The following is a 22,336-nucleotide window of genomic DNA, read 5'->3' as shown; positions in this document are numbered from 1 at the left end:
TGTGGCGAGTTGCAAAAAGTAGATTTGTTTAGCACGAGTCGTATATTTATTCAAATTTCTGAAATTCCCCGAGCAGAGGAGAATATCAAATTAATAACTACGGAAATACACAACTTGTTGTTATATCTAGTTTTGTTATTATTTTCTTATCAATACATAACTTTTCCATAGCATATTTTGTTTGACAATCGTATTTTGTTATGATCAAGCTCTTGGTATACATCCGTTAAATAACATTTCAATAATATGTTTTGTTGTAGGCCAATCTATATATATATATAAAAATGCAGTGGCATACGTGGGACCGCGCATAACTTGCGAATGGAACGTCGGATTTGGGTAGTTGTTGTTTTGTACTGTTAGTTTTCACCCAAGGAAGGTTTATGAGGCAAAAAACATGGAAAAATTGCGAGTTTTTGATAATCGATCTTCCATACATTTTGACCGGGGACTTGGTCTTGGCTAGAAACTTGAAACGTCAAAAAACGCAGTAGGCAAGACAAAGTTTGCCGGGTACAGCTAGTATAGGGCACTGCATGAAATGCTTTCCTTCTCTTTCACTCTTACAGAAACTTTGTGAACAACAAGGCCACGAAACGTCAAAATCCCATACAAAATCAAAACAGTGCAGTGCCCTATTGTATAATTGTATAATTATTGTATTATACAAATATTTTATTAACAATAGTACATCAATAACAAGTTTTGAAATTCATATCATTCGAGAATTCTGTTGTTTAGAGTATACAGAGCCAGCTTCTCATCTTGTGAGTTTTATTAGTACCTGGACAACTATGATCGGATTTTATGTCCCGCGTATTGAGTGACAAATATTGGATACTGAAAGCACTCGATCTAACCTCACTTTGTTTGACAGTTCAGCGAGGTACAAGGTAGGTGTTAGAATTTGGAATGAGCGAAGAAAAATTAAATTCACGTTTTCTGTCCCGAAATCATTGATCATTTTGATGAATGAATTTTCTCACGCATTGGGTTTGTCATTATTGTTTTGACTTTTGTGAACAGAGTTATCATTTCCCAGTTACGTTTGACAGTAATCAAACTTATTTCGTTTAACTGTTGTGCATGAACTCAAGGCGAACTTGTGTACTTTAGTTGTTGCGTAATTACGCGAATTTGACTATAGACCATAGATACCATAAACTTGTGGACACTTGGTTGAACAATTTGGCTTAAGTGTGTTCTTGCGTGAATTTAGAGTGTACCGAGCGAATTTAACGTCACGCAAGCTATTGTCGCTATTGAAATCGTGACGTCATGCTCGTTTGGCTACACGAACTGGCAGTATATTCCAGTTATAATTTCAAAACATATTATGTTCAAGACTTTTTATTCGCACTCCTTTCGTAATTAATACAGTATTATAACATACTTTGTTATTCGTTCGATATTATGACTAGATTTGCTTTTGCATTATTATCAATAACTTTTAAAGTTCAAAATTTGTTATTGAAATATTTACCAAATTAACAGTTATTAAGCTGTTATTAAAACTAACAAAACAAGTTATTGAATTGGTCTTCCAGGAACATTTTTTTGTTATGCAATTTGTTATTTTGCTGCTTGTTAAAAACATATAAATAACTAATTTCGTTACTCAGTTATTTCGCCAAAATAATACATTTTCTTATGCTTTTGTTATTCCCTTCTGCTCGGGTCTTGTCCCGGGATGTCGCGGAGTGGATCAAGTAACCGAAAGCTCGGATATTTGCTTTGTATTGAGTGAAACTTGACCAATCTTACCATACATGTGATACTCCTGGAAAGAATTAAACCGGGTTCTCCTGAGTAATATATTGAAGGAAGACACGTTTGATTCTGAACAAGTACTTCTTTATTATAACAGACATTACCTAGTAGTGCCCCAAAGCCTGCTACAATATTACTGCAGTGTTGGCCAGTTGGATATTTTAGCTATAGTGCGTTGTACAGCCTGTTGGCGCATGAATTATTATTTTTTTAATTTGACCATCTCAGACCTTTTCCTCCCCCTCGTAGGCTTTTGTCCAAACAAAAAAAAATGTAAATATGTATGAAGCGTAGACTTCCCATAGTTTATGTGGTATATGAAAAGCCCCTAACTCTCTGGTGCTCTGAATATGCATCTTGGAGGATTCTTCGGCAAAGCTATTATGTACAGGTTGTTACTACGATTACGTCTTCGGTTTTGGTATAGAACGATTTCTAGATCAGTTTTATCATTTGATATGACTCTCTTGTGCCCTAATATTTATCCTGGAAGTTTGGAAACTTCGGCGAAATGCATTGGATTGATCGTAGTTTGATTTGAACGTTTTAGGTTTTGTTGTAGACCAACTGTAGTTGTTCTATTTTTTTGCTAATGTTTATTCAAAAGTGTTAAACATCTTGGAGAGTTGGAGATAAAACAATGTGTAAGAAACATCACTTGGTTTCATTATTTTATTTGTGATGTTGTCGGTTTCGTCTAAGACCTACGTAGATCCATTTCGATTTGATTTGATTTTTATCATAGGTAGCTTTTTTACACTGGTCCTAGTTTTCAACAATGAATAAATAAAAAAAAGCTTTATTCCCCGCGGCAATTTTTGAAGATATTTTCAAGCATTTTCTATGGAGCTTGTGGAAGAATTGATACAATTTCTTGTGGAAAAGTTTGCAATTCTTAGAAAAACTACTGGAAGATTTCCAAATTGAATTCCAGAGGAGCTATTGCAAGGTGATTCCAAAAGAAATGCTTGAATGATTCCCAGAAGGAAATCTTGGAGGCTTCGCATAAGAGAAGACCTCGAGAACTTCCAGATAGAACCGTCAAATGACTTGTTCATTGACTTTCAAAACATTTTCGTGACAAGCTCCTAGGGGAAACATTCCGGTGGCCTTGGATTGACCAACGAGGTAATTTTCCAGTGAACATGGAAAACCAGGAAGCTAGCCCGAGCAAAGGCGGATAACAAAATGATAACAGGTTCTGTTACCTGGTTATCATTCGTTTGATAATTGAGTTTGTTATCATTTAGGTTGAATTAAGAGCCAACATAACAAAAATGATAACTCATATTTTCTCCACGAATACCAAAATGATAAGAAGTTAAATTATCATTGAGTTCAAGTTGATAACTAATTGTGTTATATAGTATTTTATTCAAAATTACAATTAGTTATCAACATGAACAAATACAGCTGATTGATAACAGGTTTTGTTATCATTTAGTTATTATTTAGAGCTGTTTTACCGACCAAAATAGTAAAAATCTACTTTACCGACATAGTTAGCAGTTGAAAAAAGTTTCTTATAATTATAATTCATGTTTTCAACTATTGCGCCCAGTGGGACTCGAACCCTGATCGAGTGATTACCGGTCACAGCCGATACCCCTGTACCAACGGGACTCAGTGAGAGGGAGAGTGGTTGAAGCCTACGCTTTCGTACTGCAGTCGCATTGAAGATGGACAGCGGAATCTATTTTTAGATTCGAGGTCGACCATACCCTCAGTTTTGGGATAGCTTTGAAATGTGCGTTTGGAAACTGATAACATATTTTGTTATCATTTAGTATTTTTATGTTATCGCGATAAATCAAAATTATTGATAACTAAATTTGTTATCATCCGTTTATCATCAATTGGAAAAGATGATAACAAAAATAACAATATGATAACACCGATAACATAGTTTATTATCGAAGTGATATCACTTAGTTATCCGCCTTTGCTCGGGAGAGCTATCGGATGACTGATTATTTTACCATATCCAAGTCCAAAATATTCTTGAAAGAGTACGTCCATTAATTACGTGGATGCTTGGGAAAGGAGGGTTTGTTCGGTCGAAACTTACGGTCCTCATAAATAAAAAAAATGTTTGGAAAAAGGCTTACGACAGAGAGGTCCGGGAGCGAGAGCGTCTCAGATGAACAATAATGAATAGTTTATTATCCGTGGTCCACGAATTGGCCAAGGATGTCGATGACCTTTTTTATGTTTTTCAAGCCAGCTTTTGAACGAAGACAAATAACAATATCATGTTATAAGAAGCCTTTTTGATAGGAGCCTGTAATATTGGTGTTATATTTTATTTCTTTTGGTTAGATGATAAGTTTTGATAATCTTCCATTTTAGGAACGGTTGACAGATTCTATTCCTGTCACGGTCGCCATGTAGTGTTTCGAAGGATGTCTTCTGAGCAGGTCGACGTTCAAAATTTTTCATTGGTACAAAATTACACGCGGCAAATCATGCAAAGAAACAGCCACGCTTAGGAAACGTCCATAATTTACGTCCATACGTTCATGAAAAAATGTCCTATGCTTGTACTTTTTTTGGTTTTTCCCAATTGGGTTCTATAACACTAGTTTACAAAATAAAACGAAAGTCGTGCACTTCTGTCAACGACCAAAATTTTTGAAGCACAATTTAGTGCTGATTTCGAAACCGACCTTCAAAAAATTTTAAGTAGAACAGTTTTTGAGTTTTAGCTCAATATCGAGCTTTACAACTTTTCAAAATATGTAATTTACTAAAATTCAAATATAGTGCGTTCTTCCATAAATTAAAAGCTAAATACAATACCATTCGATCATCTGAATACAGGTTTTGCGTCAGATTGATGAATTTCAAGATATTGGAAAGTTTAGGGACAATCTCCTTAAATTTTAGCAAAATTCCCACAATTTTTTGAAGAAATGTATTTTTTCCAATAAGAAAAAAAAAGAAAAAAAAAACAATTTAAAAATTCTTTCTCGACGTTAATTTGACACATCATATGTAGGCGAGTTACAGTAAAAATTTCAGCTCAATCGGAGCATTGATTACGGAGAATGAGATGATTGAAGTGAGCGACTTTGCTTAACCGTCATGTGTCCGACAATTTTTTTGCTTTTTTCTTCACCGTGCTTTTTAAATGGGCGCTGGGTACCCGGGTACCCTGTCGGCCACATAAGGGTTAAAATAGAACAAAAATCGATTTCGAATCATCAACCTTGTATGGAAAGTCGAAAAAATTTCCACTCTACTGTAATTTTTTTCTTTCCCGTTTTCGAACTCAGGGCATGATTCTACACCAAAAATGATCATCAGCTTACCGAGTTCAAAAATGCTGTAAACTAGTTTAATCACCGAATTAATCTAGAAAAATAATAGGGGTAATCACTAAACAGATTAAATTGCTGCGTAAGCCATGATATTCTGCTTATTTGAAATGTTTCATGATTTTCCGAATGAAATAATCAAAGATTGCCTTGGTGATCGCGACGTTTAATCAGTTTAAGCTGTTAAGTGAATTCCCCTAATGTTTAAAAATTTAGTTTGAAATGCTTTTTTGAATATTTTCTCTAGCATAAATTCCACTTTAAACCTTTGCTTCACCCCCAATTTTTAAACAAATATTGCCGTATACAAAGTTATTCCGAAGTTGTTCTTTTCAATGTATATGAAATTTTGGTGATCCTTATTTTCAATAAGGGGATTCACTTAACAGCGTAAACTGTTTAAACTGATTAAACGTCGCGATCACCAAGGCAATCTTTGATTAGTTCATTCGCAAAATCATGAAACATTTCAAATAAGCAGAAAATCATGGCTTACGCAGCAATTTAATCTGTTTAGTGAATACCCCTAATGAAACAGGAAACCAAACAATTTAATTTGCAGGAATAACTTTATACATTCTTCGGCTAAGTTATAGATCTATCCATTTTGGAGAAGTTTATTGGAGACAGATTTAATGTGCCCTTAAATGACCGATTTGGAGCATTTTTTTCTTGAGCAGAAGTTACTGTGCCTTACTTTCAACAAATAAATAGTTATTCGCTAGAAGTAAGTCACGGTGAACTATGCGCAACAAAAATGTGTTACTTGGGACCGGTTTCCTTGTTGTATTTTTTCAGCTTAGATTGCTCATCGAAGTCGACCAAGAAATATTTACTTAGGCTGAAACAAATTTAATTTTGACTTTTTGTCTCCCTCCCTCCTTTCAAAAATGTTTGTCTGGATTTTGCATTTTGAGGGGGCAGATAAAAACTTACTTATGAAAATATCGGGTCTTACTGAAAATCGTTTAACAAATCCGATGTTTTTTTAAATATTTTTCATATTAAATGCTTTATTGTTTTATCACCCCCCCCCCCCCTCGACCAGCTAAAGAGTGGTGGTACTTTCTAGGTTTAATCACCGCATGACTTTATGATAATTGAATTTTATTGGCTTTTCTCGAAAGCAAAGCTGAACAACATTTAACAGATCACAACCACGATCTTTTTGCCTGTTTAGGGCAGGTATTCATCATCAAACTACTAGTACCTAGCCGTTCAACACGAGGACGTTAGGCAAAGGGGTCGTCGTTGTGATTGTGTTGTTCAATTATGGCCCTCTGTTAATTTTCTACTTCTATTCAATTTCTCTCGTCGCACACTTGCGATTCTATCCACCGTTTCTTTAATTACTTTCGTTACTCCCTCCTTCTTTGAGTAATATTAAGTTCACCGAGAAAAGCCAATAAAATTCAATTATCATAAAGAGCGGTGGGACAAAAAGTGAAATAAATATTTGTAACGGCCTTATAGATTATTTGAATACGTACGGATAACGGAGCCGAATTGAATTAAAACTTTTTACATTTTCATATTTTTAGTTTATAAACTACAGGGGGTGGCCAAAATGTTTGGGATAGGCAACTTTTTTTCTCCCACAAAAAAATTCAACATGCTGTAACTTTCGATAGAGTGCATCAAAAAATCTCAAATTTTGACTGTTTATCAACCTGCTATAGGTGCATCATTGGTACAAATTTGGGCTCGATTGAATAATTTTTCGCGAAGTTAGAACCGTTCGAGTAAAACACTATTTTTTAGACATCTCATTTTTTAGCTGTCATATCTCGGAAACCAGTGAACCGAATTGAATGAATTTTTTAACGTTTATCAACAATACATATTTACTTAATACATCGTTATAAAATGTAATATTTTCTCACGGCGAATTAAGTTATACCGGGTTGAAATTTTTACCCATATAGGGGAAAATAAGTCAAATTTACAATACCACACAAAAATTGCTAAATGTGTTCTTCCTTTAATCTAAAAAAGCTCCAATATATCAGATTAAAGATGACTTGAGAACAGAAGTGGAAAATCTTTGGACATCAACATTAAAATTTATTGACATTGACTTAAAAAAAATACATTTTTTCGAGAAAAATCCAAAAAGTGTCAATCTATGATAACTTTTTTTCAACGTTCAAAAAGTATCTATGTTTTAATAGTTTTTGAAGCATTTGTATATTGTTAGTGTACGTTCAAAATTTTATTCAATTCGGTTCGCTGGTTTCCGAGATATGACAGCTCAAAAATGAGTTGTCAAAAAAATAGTGTTTTACCCGAACGGTTCTAACTTTGCGAAAGATTAATCAATCGAGCCCAAACTTGTACCAATGATGCACATATAATAGGTTGACAAACAGTCAAAATTTGAAATTTTTTGATGCACTCTATGAAAAGTTATAGCATGTTGAACTTTTTGAGAGAGAAAAAAAAGTTGCCTATCCCAAACATTTTGGCCATCCCCTGTATGTTAGTTTTGGGGAACCGTAAAACTCACGGTTTGGTCGAGCTTAACCCGTAAAGTACCAGGACGAACCAAAAATTTTCAAACTGCTCGTTCTCAGCAGTGCATTGACCGATTTTCAAAAACTTGGACTTTTATTCAAGGGGAATAGTTGTACTAACTTTTACTTTCGGTGCCGCCCCGCGAAACCCCTCCCCCCTTCCGGGGGAGGCAAATATGTCTGTTTTTTTCCTATTCTTCTGCTAGTTTGAGCAAATGCTTCAGGTTTTTCAGTAATTTCGATAACCAGCATCCAAAATCCCACCGGAGAAGTATAATTTAGTTGCATGACAGTGTCCAACATTGTTGGGGACCATTTGGTTTCGATGTAAGAGTACCAGGCCCACCGGAACATCCGTAAAAATGATTATCTGATGAAAATTCCTCTACAGCTATGCGATTTTTTTCCAATATAATCAAAATTCTTGGTGTAAGACCATAGTCAACGATTCGTTCCTCTTATGGACCACAGTGGCCACTTATTGGCCCACCGGAACATCCGGAACATCCGTAAAAATGGCCATTTGATGAAAATTTCTCTAGAGCTATGCGATTTTTTTCCAATACAATAAAAACTCTTGGTCTAAGACCATAGTCACTGATTTAAGAGGATAAGGATAAGGATAAGGATAAGGATAAGGATAAGGATAAGGATAAGAGGACCTATGGACCACAGTGGCCACTTATTGGCCCATCGGAAGATCCGGAACATCCGTAAAAATGACCATCTGATGAAAATTCCTCTAGAGCTATGCGATTTTTTCCAATACAATCAAAATTCTTGGTGTAAGACCATAGTCAACGATTCGTTCCTCTATTGGACCACAGAGGCCACTTACTGGCCCACCGGAACATCCGGAACATCCGTAAAAATGGCCATTTGATGAAAATTCCTCTAGAAATTTGCGATTTTTTCCAATACAATCAAAATTTTTGGTCTAAGACCATAGTCGATGATTGGATACTCTTATGGACCAAAGTGTCCACTTTTTGACCCTTTGGAAGATCCGAAACATCCGTAGAAATTGTCATTTCATGAAATATTTTCTTGAGCTATGCGATTTTTTCCAAAACAATCGAAATTTTTCGTCTAAGACCGTAGTCAATGATTGAATATTCATATTGATCAATGTGGTTACTTATTGGCCACCAGAAGATCCGGGACACCCGTAAAAAATTTCTTATTATGAAAAATCATCTAGAACTATGCGATTTTTTTTTTCAATACAATCAAAATTCTTGGACTAAGACCGTAGTCAATAATTGGATTGTGGACCGAAGTGGCCACTTATTGGCCCATCGGAAGATCCGGAACATCCGTAAAATGTTTATTTCATGAAAATTTCTCTAGAGCTATGCGATTTTTTCCAATACAAATTCTTGATGCAATACCATAGTCAATGGTTATGAACCAAAGTGCATGCACTGTGCAGCTTGTGTTTTGTCAACAGGAAGAGCAGAGGACCCGCGTAAGTTCATCCATTGGCCGTGTGCGCAACACATTTCCTCGAGAAAATCTTTCCCAGATATTTTTCATTGCTTCGGCAGATAATGTTCCGGGGGGCTTGTATAAGTTTTCTAGATATTCCTGCCTGAAATCTCTACATAAAATTCGTTCCGATATTCCTCGTTATTCCACCACAGATTCTAAATTTATTGTGAATTATTCTTGTGAAATTCCTTGAGAAGTGCCTCCAAAAATCGAAATTTCTGTAAGCTTAGAGAAAGCTTACTCATTCTGTGGGTCAAAATTTCCATACACATTCCTCCAGAAAATCTTTACTGCATTCCTACGGAAAATGCTCCTGAAATTCATCCACGAATTTCTCCTGAAATTCATAAAGGAATTCTGCAAAAAAACCTCCAAAAATCCTTCGAGGAATTAATCCAAAATTTCTTCCGGAAACTCGTCTATTAATTCTGACGGAAATTCGTAATCTCTGTACGTCCAGCAAAATTCTCCATAAACTCTTCCGGGAAATTATCCTGAAATTCCTCCGGGAATTCTTCTAGGAGTTCCCCCAAAAAAATCCTCTGAGAATTCCACCAGAATTTGTTCTGGGAACTCCTCCAGAAACTCCGAAGTTCCTCCAGAAACTCCAGAACTCCTCCGGTAATTTTTCCAGAAATTTCACGAAGACTTCTTCCTGAAATTATTCCTGCAATTAATTCAGATTTTTTCCAGAAAATCTTCAGGGAATCGAGAAAGTTCTTTGGGAATTCTCTGTGAATTCCTCCAGAAATTCCTTTAGAATTTTTTTCGGATATTCCTCCTGAAATTCTTACGTGAATTCCTCCAGACGTTTCTTCGGGAATTCCTGCAGAACTTCTTCAAGAATTTCTCCAACAATTCTTTCGAAAAATTCACCAGAAATTCTTCAAGAAATTCCTCCAGCCATTCCTCCAGGCATTCCTCCAGCTATTCCTCCAGAAATTTGTCTGGGAATTTTAGAAATTCATTAGGGGATCCATTTAGAAATTGTTTCGGAAATTCATCAAGAAATTACTCTGGGAATTCCTACAGAAGTTCCTCCGGGAATTCTTCAAGAAACATCTCCATGAGGTCCTCCAGAAACTCCTCCAGGTATACCTTTAAAAATTCCTCCGGGGATTTTTCAAAAATTCCTTTGTGGATTTTTCAGCAGTTTCTCCAAGAATTCCTCGGACATTTCTCCGGTTATCCTTCCAGAAATTATCCAGGAATTCTTCCAGAAGTTCTTCTGGAAGTTTGTCGGGAAATTGCACTGCAAATTCATCCAGAAATAGATTAGAGAATTCCTCAATAAATTCCTCTGGAAATTACTCAACAAATTACTCCGTGAAATTTTCCAAGAAATTACTCTAGGGATTTATCCATAAATTTGGCTGATTTATCGACCGTATTTAAAATTCAAGTAATTGCTATGGCTTTATCGGTCATTTTCTACTCAGAATGTAAGGGAGTTGAGATCAAAGTGCATAATGAAATGATAGATATGATAGTGTGATATGATAGGTTGTGAACAATTGTGAAAGTTTATAGAAGGTGAAATTAGGCATGAAGGCAATGTATTGAACGAATACAGAAATTTCGCAGGCAATATCTCCATAAAAAAACATTATTGAATTCCTACAGGAATTTCTTCAAAAATATCACCAAAAATGCCATCGTAAATTCTCCCAGAAATTTATTCCGGAAATTCCTCCGGACATTTCCCCAGGAATTCCTTTGAAATTTTCTATAAATTCCTCAGGGCATTCTTCGAGAAATTCCTCTGAAAATTCTTCAAAAAAATTCTCTAGATATTCCTCCGGGAATACCTCCAGAATTGTCTCTGGAAATTCTAGTAACTCATTTGGGAATTCATCCAGAAATTTCTTAAAAAAATCATCAAAAAATATTCCAGGAATTTCTCTAGAAATTCCTCCGGGAATTCCTCAAGAAACACCTCCACAAGGTCCACCAGCAACTCCTCCGGATATACTTCCAAAAAATTCTCCGGGAAATCCTCCAAATTTTTTTTCGAGATTCCTCCAGAACTTTCTCTGGAAATTCCTTCAGAAATTCTTCCAGAAGTTACACCATGAATTCCTCCATAAGTACTTCTGGAAATTTGGCCAGAACTTCCGTTAGGAGTTCCTCCAGATATTCTTTCTCAAATTTCTCCAGAAACTCCTCCAAAAATTCCTTGGGGGATTCCCTAAGAATTTCTCTAGAAAAATTTCCTCGAGAATTCCTTCAGAAAATCATCGACTACAGTCCTAGACCAAGAATATTTGTTGTATTGGATAAATCGCATAGTTCCAGATTATTTTTTTATGAAATGGCCATATTTTACGGATGTTCCGGATCTTCCAGTAGGCCAATAAAAATTATAATTGTATAGGAAAAAATCGCATAGCTCTAGAGGAATTTTCATCAAATGACCATTTTTACGGATACTTCGGATTTTCCGGTGGGGCAATAAGTGGCCACTGTGGTCAATAAGAGGAACGAATCATTTACTACCCAGTCAACCAGTGATCGTATAAGATGTTGCATAATATGTTAAAGTGGAGGCGATATGCGTACATTTTACATGCGCCTAAATGGAGGCATGCACGCATATGACCTCCACATTATCATCTTATGCAACATGTTATACGATTACTGGTTGTCTGGGTAGACCAAGAATTTTGATTGTATTGGAAAAAATCGCATAGCTCTAGAGGAATTTTCATCAAATGGCCATTTTTACGGATGTTCTGGATCTTCCGGTGGTTCAATAAGTGGCCACTTTGGTCCATAAGAGTATCCAATCATCGACTATGGTTTTAGACCAAGAGTTTTGATTGTATTGGAAAAAATCGCATAGCTCTAGAGGAAGTTTCATCAAATGGCCATTTTTACGGATGTTCCGGATCTTCCGGTGAGCCAATAAGTGGCCACTGTGGTCCATAAGAGGAACGAATCATTGACGATGGTCTTAGACCAAGAATTTTGATTATATTGGAAAAAAATCGCATTGCTCTAGAGAAAGTTTCATCCAATGGCCATTTTTATGGATGTTTCGGATCTTCCGGTGGGACAATAAGTGGCCACTTTGGTCCATTAGAGGAACGAATCGTTGACTATGGTCTTAGACCAATAATTTTGATTGTATTGGAAAGAATCGCATAGCTCTAGAGGAATTCTCATCAGATGGTCATTTTTACGGATGTTCCGGATCTTCCGATGGGCCAATAAGTGGCCACTGTGGTCCATAAGAGGACCAAATCAGTGACTATGGTCTTAGACCAAGAGTTTTTATTGTATTGGAAAAAAATCGCATAGCTCTAGAGAAATTTTCATCAAATGGCCATTTTTACGGATGTTCCGGATGTTCCGGTGGGCCAATAAGTGGCCACTGTGGTCCATAAGAGGAACGAATCGTTGACTATGGTCTTACACCAAGAATTTTGATTGTATTGGAAAAAATCGCATAGCTGTAGAGGAATTTTCATCAGATAATCATTTTTACGGATGTTCCGGATCTTCCGATGGGCCAATAAGTGGCCACTGTGGTCCATAAGAGGACCAAATCAGTGACTATGGTCTTAGACCAAGAATTTTTATTGTATTGGAAAAAATCGCCTAGCTCTAGAGGAATTTTCATCAAATGGCCATTTTTACGGATGTTCCGGATCTTCCGGTGGGCCGATAAGTGGCCACTGTGGTCCATAAGAGGAACGAATCATTGACTATGGTCTTAGACCAAGAATTTTGATTGTATTGGAAAAAATCGCATTGCTCTAGAGGAATTTTCATCAAATGGCCATTTTTACGGATGTTCCGGATGTTCCGGTGGGCCTGGTACTCTTACATCGAAATCAAATGGTCCCCAACAATGTTGGACACTGCCATGCAACTAAATTATACTTCTCCGGTGGGATTTTGGATGCTGGTTATCGAAATTACTGAAAAACCTGAAGCATTTGCTCAAACTAGCAGAAGAATAGGAAAAAAACACAGACATATTTGCCTCCCCCGGAAGGGGGGAGGGGTTTCGCGGGGCGGCACCGAAAGTAAAAGTTAGTACAACTATTCCCCTTGAATAAAAGTCCAAGTTTTTGAAAATCGGTCAATGCACTGCTGAGAACGAGCAGTTTGAAAATTTTTGGTTCGTCCTGGTACTTTACGGGTTAAGGGGAACAAAAATATTTGAGGAAAGGATGGGATGATGGTGCTTTTCGTTAACACGTAACATCATGGTGTGGCGTGTTGCTGCTGGTCAAACAACCTGTAACGATACAAACAGATGATTTTCGAAGGGACACGAGGTGGACAAGTGGAGCAATAATACTGGGATATCAAACAAAGATACGAGGAGGACAAAAGGAATAACAACTTGTTATACGGGGATATCAAACGAGGACTTAAGCTTGCTTCAAGTAGTCATACACAAGCTTCATATACTCAAGATTAAGTTTACCCAACACATCTCTAATGTCTTCCTTTTCTGGTTTCCCTCGGGCCCTGAGGGATGCACATAAATCGGATCTGGAAATACCGTATTTGGGGCATTCCCACACAAAATGGTTGATATCTTGATAGCCTGTATCACAGCTACAATGATTGCTATCTGTGAGCCCTATTTGATAGAAATGCAAGCCATGAGATTCAGTAGGTCGGCTCTAGAGGCACGTTCTCCTCCATTTGGGAAATTTGTGCCATGAGATTAGTGATTGGACATAGGTCGACACATTATCTTGATAAAATCTCGACCCACCTGCCCAACTTTCCTGCATCCCATTTTTGTTGCCAACTGACCAATGCATGCTCTAACGAGCAATCGAAAAAAAAAAATCATTGAAGGCGACATGACGGTCATAAATATCGTCTTCCAAAGCGCCCGCCTTAGCGAGTGAGTCCGGGATCGAGCAATGCGAAGGGACCCAAATCAAGGTGATGATCATTACCATAGGAATCCTGAATTACATTCCACGAGCAATCCAATGATAGTGAATTCGAACATATTGAGAGGTTTAATATGCTTGGAGGATCATAATTCGCGTTGCTTCCCCGGAGCTCAAAATTGTCAAATTGAAATAGTCTCAGAGGTCATATATCAGGGTTGTGCGATTGTCGTCCTTCGGAGACCCCCAAGCTGTGCATTAAACTTCTTAGGATCAACCAAGGCGCAGGCATAGCTCAGCATATTTCCGCAAGATCTCTTCGAGATACTCTAGCGCTGGGCGGTATGTACACACTGGCTACACTGAAACTTTTACCTTGTATAGTAACGTGACATGTAACTATTTCAGTGTCGTTCATCGGGAGGAAATCAATTCTATAAGATGAATGGAGCTTTTTGATCCCCAAGATCACCCTTCCATATCCATCCCCTCGATCACAACGAATAATATTAAAATCGTGGAAGGAGATATCTTTATCGGAAGCAAGCCATGTTTCACTAAGCGCAAATATGTCACAACGTATTCTGTGAACTAAAAATTTGAAAGCATCCATGTTTTTAATTAAGCTTCTATAATTCCACTGTAGGACTTCTATCATATCTTCGTCCTCACTGGACAAATTAGAGATCGAATGATGTGAAAGATTCAAGAATCGGCCATTTTGAAGCCAGTTGCTTCGGAAGAGGTTTCACAAAAGGAAGTGTCATGTTTATTGAACTTCCTATACTGGGTGAGATATTCAACGTTTCGAAGACGATATCCACTATCCCAGAAAAAGTCAATTTTCCGGAAAGGTCGACTGGATTCTGACGGCGTTCCTGTTGACTAGTTTGATGGATTTCTGGGCGAAAAGCTGGGGCAACTGGGGTTTTAGATGCGCCCCCTGCTGCTTTAGATGGCGGAAAATCTCCAGCCGAAAATTGGAAACCTGTAGGTGATACCTTTTTGGTATCCCCGTCTTTTCTTTATTTTACCAGAGGGGTTTGAAGAGCTGGTTGAGCAACAGGAACGTCCGGTTTGCAACAGCATGTCCGGTTTTGCAACAGCTCGCTTCCTTTTAGTCCCTGTCTCAATTATAGTGTACTCTACACCACCCTCAGAGTCAGAACCTTGATCGTTATCCGGCAGGGCTTCAAAAATATTTGTACTAGTAGAAGGTTGGGCTAATGAAACAGCAGCCGGGGTTATGCATTTCTGCATAAGATCGCTTTAATCGCTGTTTTAACCCTTTGGAGCCGGACTGTTTTGCCACTGCTGCCGCAACCTCGCTGGCCTCGAACACGTTCGTTAGGGTCGGTTTCATCGCCGGGGTCATATATGACCCCTCCGGCTCCAAAGGGTTAAGGAGTTTATGGAATGTTTCTCCCGCTCTACGTACTTCGGGCATGCACTGAGATTCGCCAAGAGTTGCACATTTTTTCTCCGTTTTGCAGGAGCCCTCCGCATGTTGTTCACCGCAGGGAGCGGGACAGTTGGCATAAAGTCATTTGGCATAACGGTCATTTGGCATAATAGACATTTGGCATAATCGAAATGCACCCTTCTTTGTTATGCCAAGTGTCCATTATGCCAAGTGTCTTTATGCCAAATGTCTTTATGCCAAATGACCTTATGCCAAATGACCTTATGCCAAATGACTTTATGCTAAATGACACAGACCCTGCATTACCTTCGGTTCGTAGAGACGAACAGGTAGTCGAAGATTACTTGTTTTGAAACAGGTACAGGTACAGGTGTTTTTATTCTTCAAAAATCATACTTTAATAAAATTGCGATATTACGAGTTGGGGTTGGGATGAAGAAATATAGACTGTTTCAGAAATTATAAATACACTTTGTCTATTGAATAAAATGATCTGTTCTGACTATTTCTACCAACTTCTTTCAGAATACAGCATATTGTGATCCATATTTTTGAATTTCCTTTTAATTGTCATGATATTTTGAAGAGTTTCGGCGGAAAAAAACGAAAAGTGACACTTGTTTGGGGCAGTTGCGATGGAAATCTCGCATTGTTTGAAGAAAAAAGTGAAAAGTGACACGTGTTTGGGGCAGGTGCATACTATCCTTCCTCGTGAAGTGAGGATGACTGTGAAATGGATGACTGTTGCAGAAAATTGAAGGAATCAAGGAGTGGTTGCGGTCATCCGACGACATGAAACTGGGTGAGAGCATTCCTATCTCTTCTTTACATCCTAGAAGGAGTTGGGGTTATTTCGCCAATGCGTTTTCATGAGGACTCCTGGAGTCTGGTAATATTTGCAAATAAATGTTGTAGCTCTTGTGCTGGCCTAATATTGAAGCAATAAAAAAGTTAGAAGAAAATAATTGCAGTACACAACAATCATTGAGCAAATTAAAAATAATTGGCATAATTTCCTCAACGGCTGTCGATCTTAGTAAAATACATAATTCGAAAATAGCTATCAAAGCTTGAAAGTTTATTCTTCGTATACTCTAAGTTCAATACTGTGAAAAGCGCGCGACTACTTTCGTGAGTCGGTCGGTTCATCAAAATACAGAGGTGTTATTTTTGTAACTCAACGAAAAATAATTTAAAGTTCCTTTTTAGAGTAAATCGTCAATGTCTTCTGGGCAGAATAACATTGCAACAATCTCTGTGCACAAACATTTACGTTTTTGAAAACTGTAAAAGTGGTTCTTGGACGTGACAGGAATATAATCTGGTGACCGGAATGGAAGATTATCAACACTAATCAAGATGATAACCAAAACAACTGAATAATAACACCGATATCACAGGCTCTCATTGCCGGGGCCCGTGGCGTAGTGGCTACACGTTTGCTTCATAAGCAGATGGTCATGGGTTCGATCCCAGCCCCGGTACTTTTGTCAGTTGCTCTTTCCTCCTGAGAGCAGCTGACACTGACCCTCTTCTGAGCCCATGGCTCTAATGAACCCGGATACTTGAACATCGGCGAACGGTAACCCATAATGGAACCCCAATCGGACTGGAAACAGGAACAACCAACAGCCACACATCAACATCCTCGAGCTCATCATTCTACCATGATACGGTAGAAAGTGAAAGTAGCGCAACGGCCACCAGTTCGATGTACATAGGGTATTGCGCCACTTGGGCGGTGGCTTCTATATTCGTCTGTTTTCCACTATAACTCAGTTAATTTTGAACCAATTGACTTGAAATGTTGTACACGGGTAGATACTATACCCTTCTCACCGCATTCCAAAAATTGTGTCAATTGGTTCAAATTTGACTGAGTTATAGCGGAAAACAGACAAAAATAGAAGCCACCGCCCAAGTGGCGCGATTCCCTAGTACAATTAGAAATAGAAATACATTTAGGCGCTGTACAAAGTGTATGTACAGCTTCCAATTGGAATCGCTCACGCAGTGCCCTAGTGGACAATAGAGCTGTAAATTAGGTTAAGTGATTGAAGAATAAAAAAATCACAGACTCTTATCAAAAAGATGCCTTTTCTTATTGGCCTTTGTTCAAAAGCTTGGATATTAGAAGGACAAATTGATAAAATAAAATTTTTAAGTCTAATGATGATTTTTAATTGACCACAATCATTTTGATTTTGATAATGATTGAATTTACGATCAACCTGTAACGCTCTACTAAAGATGCAGCAATAATCGAAAGACGCTTTTTTATTTGTAACTTGTCTGTGTAAATCAGTCGTGTCTACTTCTGAAAACGTGAAATTATCGTATAGTTTACGTCTGTCGGGTCGGATATCTTACTTTGGTAAGATTAAAACAAAAAAATATCATGCTCCGCATGGAAATTCTTCCGCTTCCTTTACAAATGAATTGGTAAGTCATTTCGATTGCAATTGGTTGATTGGTAAATATTGATCAAAGAGGCCACCCAGCCAGCTAACCAAAATCCTCAAAATCTGCTGGTGTGATTTTACCAGTTTCAGTTTGATTGGATTTCATATTCATTGAAATGTTTATCATCAATCCGTAGTCTCACTCCACTTCGTTATCACTGCAATACCGAACCTATAGCTGACACAATTTCCTTCAGCCCAACTTTGCAAAGAAATTTCCGTTCGTTATCGCGACGATACAGCAAATTCGCACTCCGATGATAGGGTTAGAGAACTCGTTGGGATTTCAGTCACTTTCCGGCGTCCCTTTGGCTATCATATCGGAGATTGGCATTCGTCGAATCGACGCGCACAGAGACGAACTGTAGTCGCGCTAACGCCAATGCCATCACCCGGAAGGAAATGCCAATTTTGTATCGTACCAATTTCGGCGCCCCCGTAAAAAAAAGGCAAATGATATCTTCTCCTATCGTTTGGTAAGTTATTTTTCGCTCTACTAAGCATTCTCTACACGCCACACGGTTCCCATGAAGTTGTCCCTCCTAGTGTAGTGCCGCGAAAGCGAGACTTACCTCCTCGGAGAATCGGCGATACTCTTCGTCTTCCGGTTGCCGGGCGACCACCTGTAGCATGGCGGTGTAAGCGTTCTTGGCCTTCAGGTTGCGTTCTTCGGTGTCGTTCGCCATGTGCCAGGATGGAATCTTTGTCGCGGCCATACTGTCACGGTTCGTGGAGAAAGTGGTAAAGAAAGTGCGACAGAAATGAGCACACCGCAGTTCAACGTAAGATTCATCGTTCGGGAGCGTTGAGGTTATGACGCCGGTATAGATGATGAATGAGGTGCACGATAAAACAATTTTCGCAGTCATAACATCATGCAACATTTCACCGCAAATGCGGGAGGAAATGGGGGCGTAGAATAAAATACTTTCACCGTGGTCACGGATGCGAGAACTCTCTTACCTGCTAAAGATGTCGATATTAAAGAATACGTATTCCCCGCTGTCTACCATGTTGAGTTCGGCGGCTGCGAGCATAATCTCCCGGATGGTGGATGGACTGGCACACATAATCACAACTGGAAGCGAGAAAGAACGGAGACAAGAAGAAAATTAATAATGCGGCGAAGGCATTTCACTTTGGCCATATTTTAGCGATTTGGATGCTGATGGATGATGAGCTAAGAAACTTTATGATTTATTTGAGCTAGAGATTGAATTCTTTATTGAATAACTTTTAGAGATTGACATTCATATGTTTGTGTATTGGGGACAATTTGGTGGAAGAATGTGCAACAGAATTTAATAATGTCTATTAACATCGATAAATATAAATATTATAGAAAGATTGAGACCACAATGAATGCCCGAGGCGAAATGAATATCTATAGAATATCATATAGAATAATCATTTTCGTACCTTTTAATTTCGCTCTATTTAAAAGGTACGAAACTGATTACATTCATTCGAAGAGGGTATTCTCTTAGAGGATTCGAAGGTCGGTACCGTAAACCGGCGTCAAATTGATCACTTTAAAACACCTTTTTTTGCTGATAACGTGATTAAGAATCCAAATATTGTCAAAAGAATTTATAAAAAATCAGTACTGGGTGGACCTCTATGAAACTGCGTGACACAATTTTGGTTCAACAAATTTTAACATAAAGTTAAATAGCTTCAAACCCTATAAAATTGAAAATACCATTTTGGGGTTAAATTGATCAGCATACAATTAAAAATCAGTTAACATTCTAAATCGCCTTATCCACTTAATTTTGACCTTCTGAACACGAATAACTTGTCAAAACTTTGACAACTTGTCAATTTGGCTGTTAAAAAGCTAAATAACCTCTTGAAATTGATTCTTAAACGCCTGAAGGTAGGCAATTTTCTATGAAATAAGCGAGTCCAGCCACTACTAAACTACTTTTTAAACAAAATACAATAGTTTAATAACTGATACTTATCTTGAATAGGTACATAACATCACAATAAAGGTTCCATAAAAATGTTAACACAGAAAGTTCACAGGTAATACTAGTGGCAATTGATTGTTTAGTACCAACGGTTTCATCTAAGTAATAAACACATTGAAAAACCTTTTAAAAGTAATGTAAGACCAGCTTTTACTAAGAACTGATAAGTGCACACTCTTCTCTAGGCATCCATGTACTGAATGACATAAGAATATTATGATCATAACGACGTATAGAAGTTGCTAGAATGGAATTACAATGTAGTCCCTGATTGATCTATTTCACCCCGCTGATCAATATGACCCCGGTTTACGGTACAAGATTAGCACAATGCAAGAGCTGCATCCAAATAACACACTCAGACATGTTTTTTTGTGTCTTGGAAGCAAACTTATGTGCCTCTTTTGATTGTGGCTCGCAGAATGCGAATTCAAGTTTAGATTTGCTATAATAAAGCCTGTATCCGCAATAATCGGGACACAGAAGTACGGCTGTAGCTCTATAATGAATCGGTAAAATTGGCCAAATCATTGACCGAGAACTCTTTGGTGTATGTTTATTATGTGTGCCAAATTTCATAAAAATCGACGCATTACTTTTAACTGTGGATGAAAAACCAGGCCCCTGGCAGGAATGAATTTTATCGTAGCCAACATCTAGCCGCTTTATACTCACATTCGTGTAAATTGAAACGAGCGTGTAATCAACAAACTCTGCTTTGTTTAATGTTTTGAGCCACACACGAAATGCACCTTCACATTGGATATTTGTTGGGTTGCTTTATTCAACTAATCGCGTGCTCCTCTTCCCGTACATTAATATAAAAGCGAGTTTGAAGTGTTTTGTGGTCATTTGAGATGCAAAAATTGATTTTAAAAATTGATCAGCAAACCAAAATAAACGTTAAACAAAAAGTTGTTGATGTTTTCGCATCTGACAGTGGGCGCTATTTATTAGCGCCCAGGACATCCTGTCTACCATAATTCCAATGCATTGATATAGGCCGTGTCAGGGGCCTGTGAAAAACAAACAGACGTGGTTTTATGCATTTTGTACAATCATGACCAATTTTCATTCGCATAATAGATGGTTCTTTTACGCTACAAATCAAAGTTCTGTGATGATAATAATAAAATTTCGTTAGCAGTTATGATACTTATAGAGACACTTTTTTGCAAAATTTCATCAACTTTGATCAATTGGTTTGAAAGTTACTGGTGTTGATATGGGTGAGTGTTAGTGAAAAATTTTCGTGTTTTTCATGTGTGATGTTTGTCTATTCATGACTTTAGAATTTCTCTGACAATTTTCATGAAATTTTTACAGAAGATAGTTGATTACGTGTATATTATGCCTGAAAAATTTGATGATTATTGATATAGTACTTTCAATAGTACAATCGAAACTATAAAGGGTGCTGACTGATTGCTGTCTGAGGGGCTAAAATCACGTTCAGTCCCAATACATGTTTCCACTATAAAATTGTTGATAGCGCATCGATTTTTTTTGAAATTTTGCCTATGCAACAAATGTAGATTGAGAGGTTTGTGTTCAACATTTCAGCCATTTTCTTCGCCAAATTCAAAAGTTACAGCGCTGGCAAGTAAAACTAGGGTCTGTACAAAATTCAATGGCGCACATTCTACTCTTTTATCGCTACAACAAAAAGTACTGCAACGATCCAACTGAAATTTTGTAGGAGAAATGAACACATCTCAAGATGTTATGAGGCCAAATTGGAGCAATTTCAATGTATCTATTGCAAAGTTACAGGTGTATTTCTGTGTCCCGATTATTGCGGATACAGGCTTTAATTGTGCGTTCTTGAATCTGAGAGAAGAGAAAGGGTTCCCTTATTAACCTTCACATACCCGACCCCCTACATCTCATTTTCAAAATGCTGGCATTTCAACAATTTTCATCCGATTTTTTTGAAGTCACCCTCGATCAATCATAAATTGGTGCAAGTTTATTACACCCAAGTGGCCATGCAATATCCGAAACCATTCCGGAGATATTCCAGATTGTACTGGGGTTAGGGAGGGTGCCGAAATGGCTAAAAATGATTATTTCGTGTGCTATTGTGTTTGACCATCGGTTTTCAGCGAAATTTTCATTGCGAAAAATAAAACACAACTGCGATAATCAGATTTGAATAAGTTGACCCATCCGGATCACCGTGACAGGTTCCGCGGGGGCCTCATTTGGGACACTTCTGGTTTTCATCCAAAACATGTCGTGCGACATATCAAACTTCATGATTTCGAATGACTGAGTCAGAAACGATACCCTGAAGTCTGTATCAACTAATATGGCCACCCCGGAACATCTAGCATAGGTTCCACGGGGGTGACGTAGGGGACATTTCTGAATTGCAACCAAAACATGCCGTGCGACGTATCAAACTTAATGATTTTGAGAAAATGGGGCAGGAAAAAATGATTGAAGTATGTAGCAACCGATATGCCCGCTCCGGAGCACCTGAAACAGGTTCCACGGGGGCCTCTCAAACACAATAACAC

General features: G+C 37.9%; 1 protein-coding gene across 1 annotated transcript in view; it reads right to left on the bottom strand.

Annotated features, from left to right (window-relative positions):
* LOC109416838 (atrial natriuretic peptide receptor 1) overlaps positions 1–18,916 on the bottom strand; it is a gene marked incomplete at its 5' end in the record, with an annotated part of 44,061 nt that extends 25,145 nt beyond the window's left edge. The window contains 2 exon segments of the mRNA XM_062843189.1: positions 18,411–18,555; positions 18,802–18,916. Of these exon segments, the coding sequence (XP_062699173.1) occupies positions 18,411–18,555; positions 18,802–18,916 (260 nt within the window).
* Positions 18,917–22,336: the final 3,420 nt, after the last annotated feature.

The sequence above is a fragment of the Aedes albopictus genome, unplaced genomic scaffold, assembly GCF_035046485.1.
Source record: "Aedes albopictus strain Foshan unplaced genomic scaffold, AalbF5 HiC_scaffold_102, whole genome shotgun sequence".
Classification (NCBI taxonomy): domain Eukaryota; kingdom Metazoa; phylum Arthropoda; class Insecta; order Diptera; family Culicidae; genus Aedes; species Aedes albopictus.
Note: the sequence above shows the minus strand (reverse complement) of the source record. Positions and strands in the feature narration are given on the sequence as shown.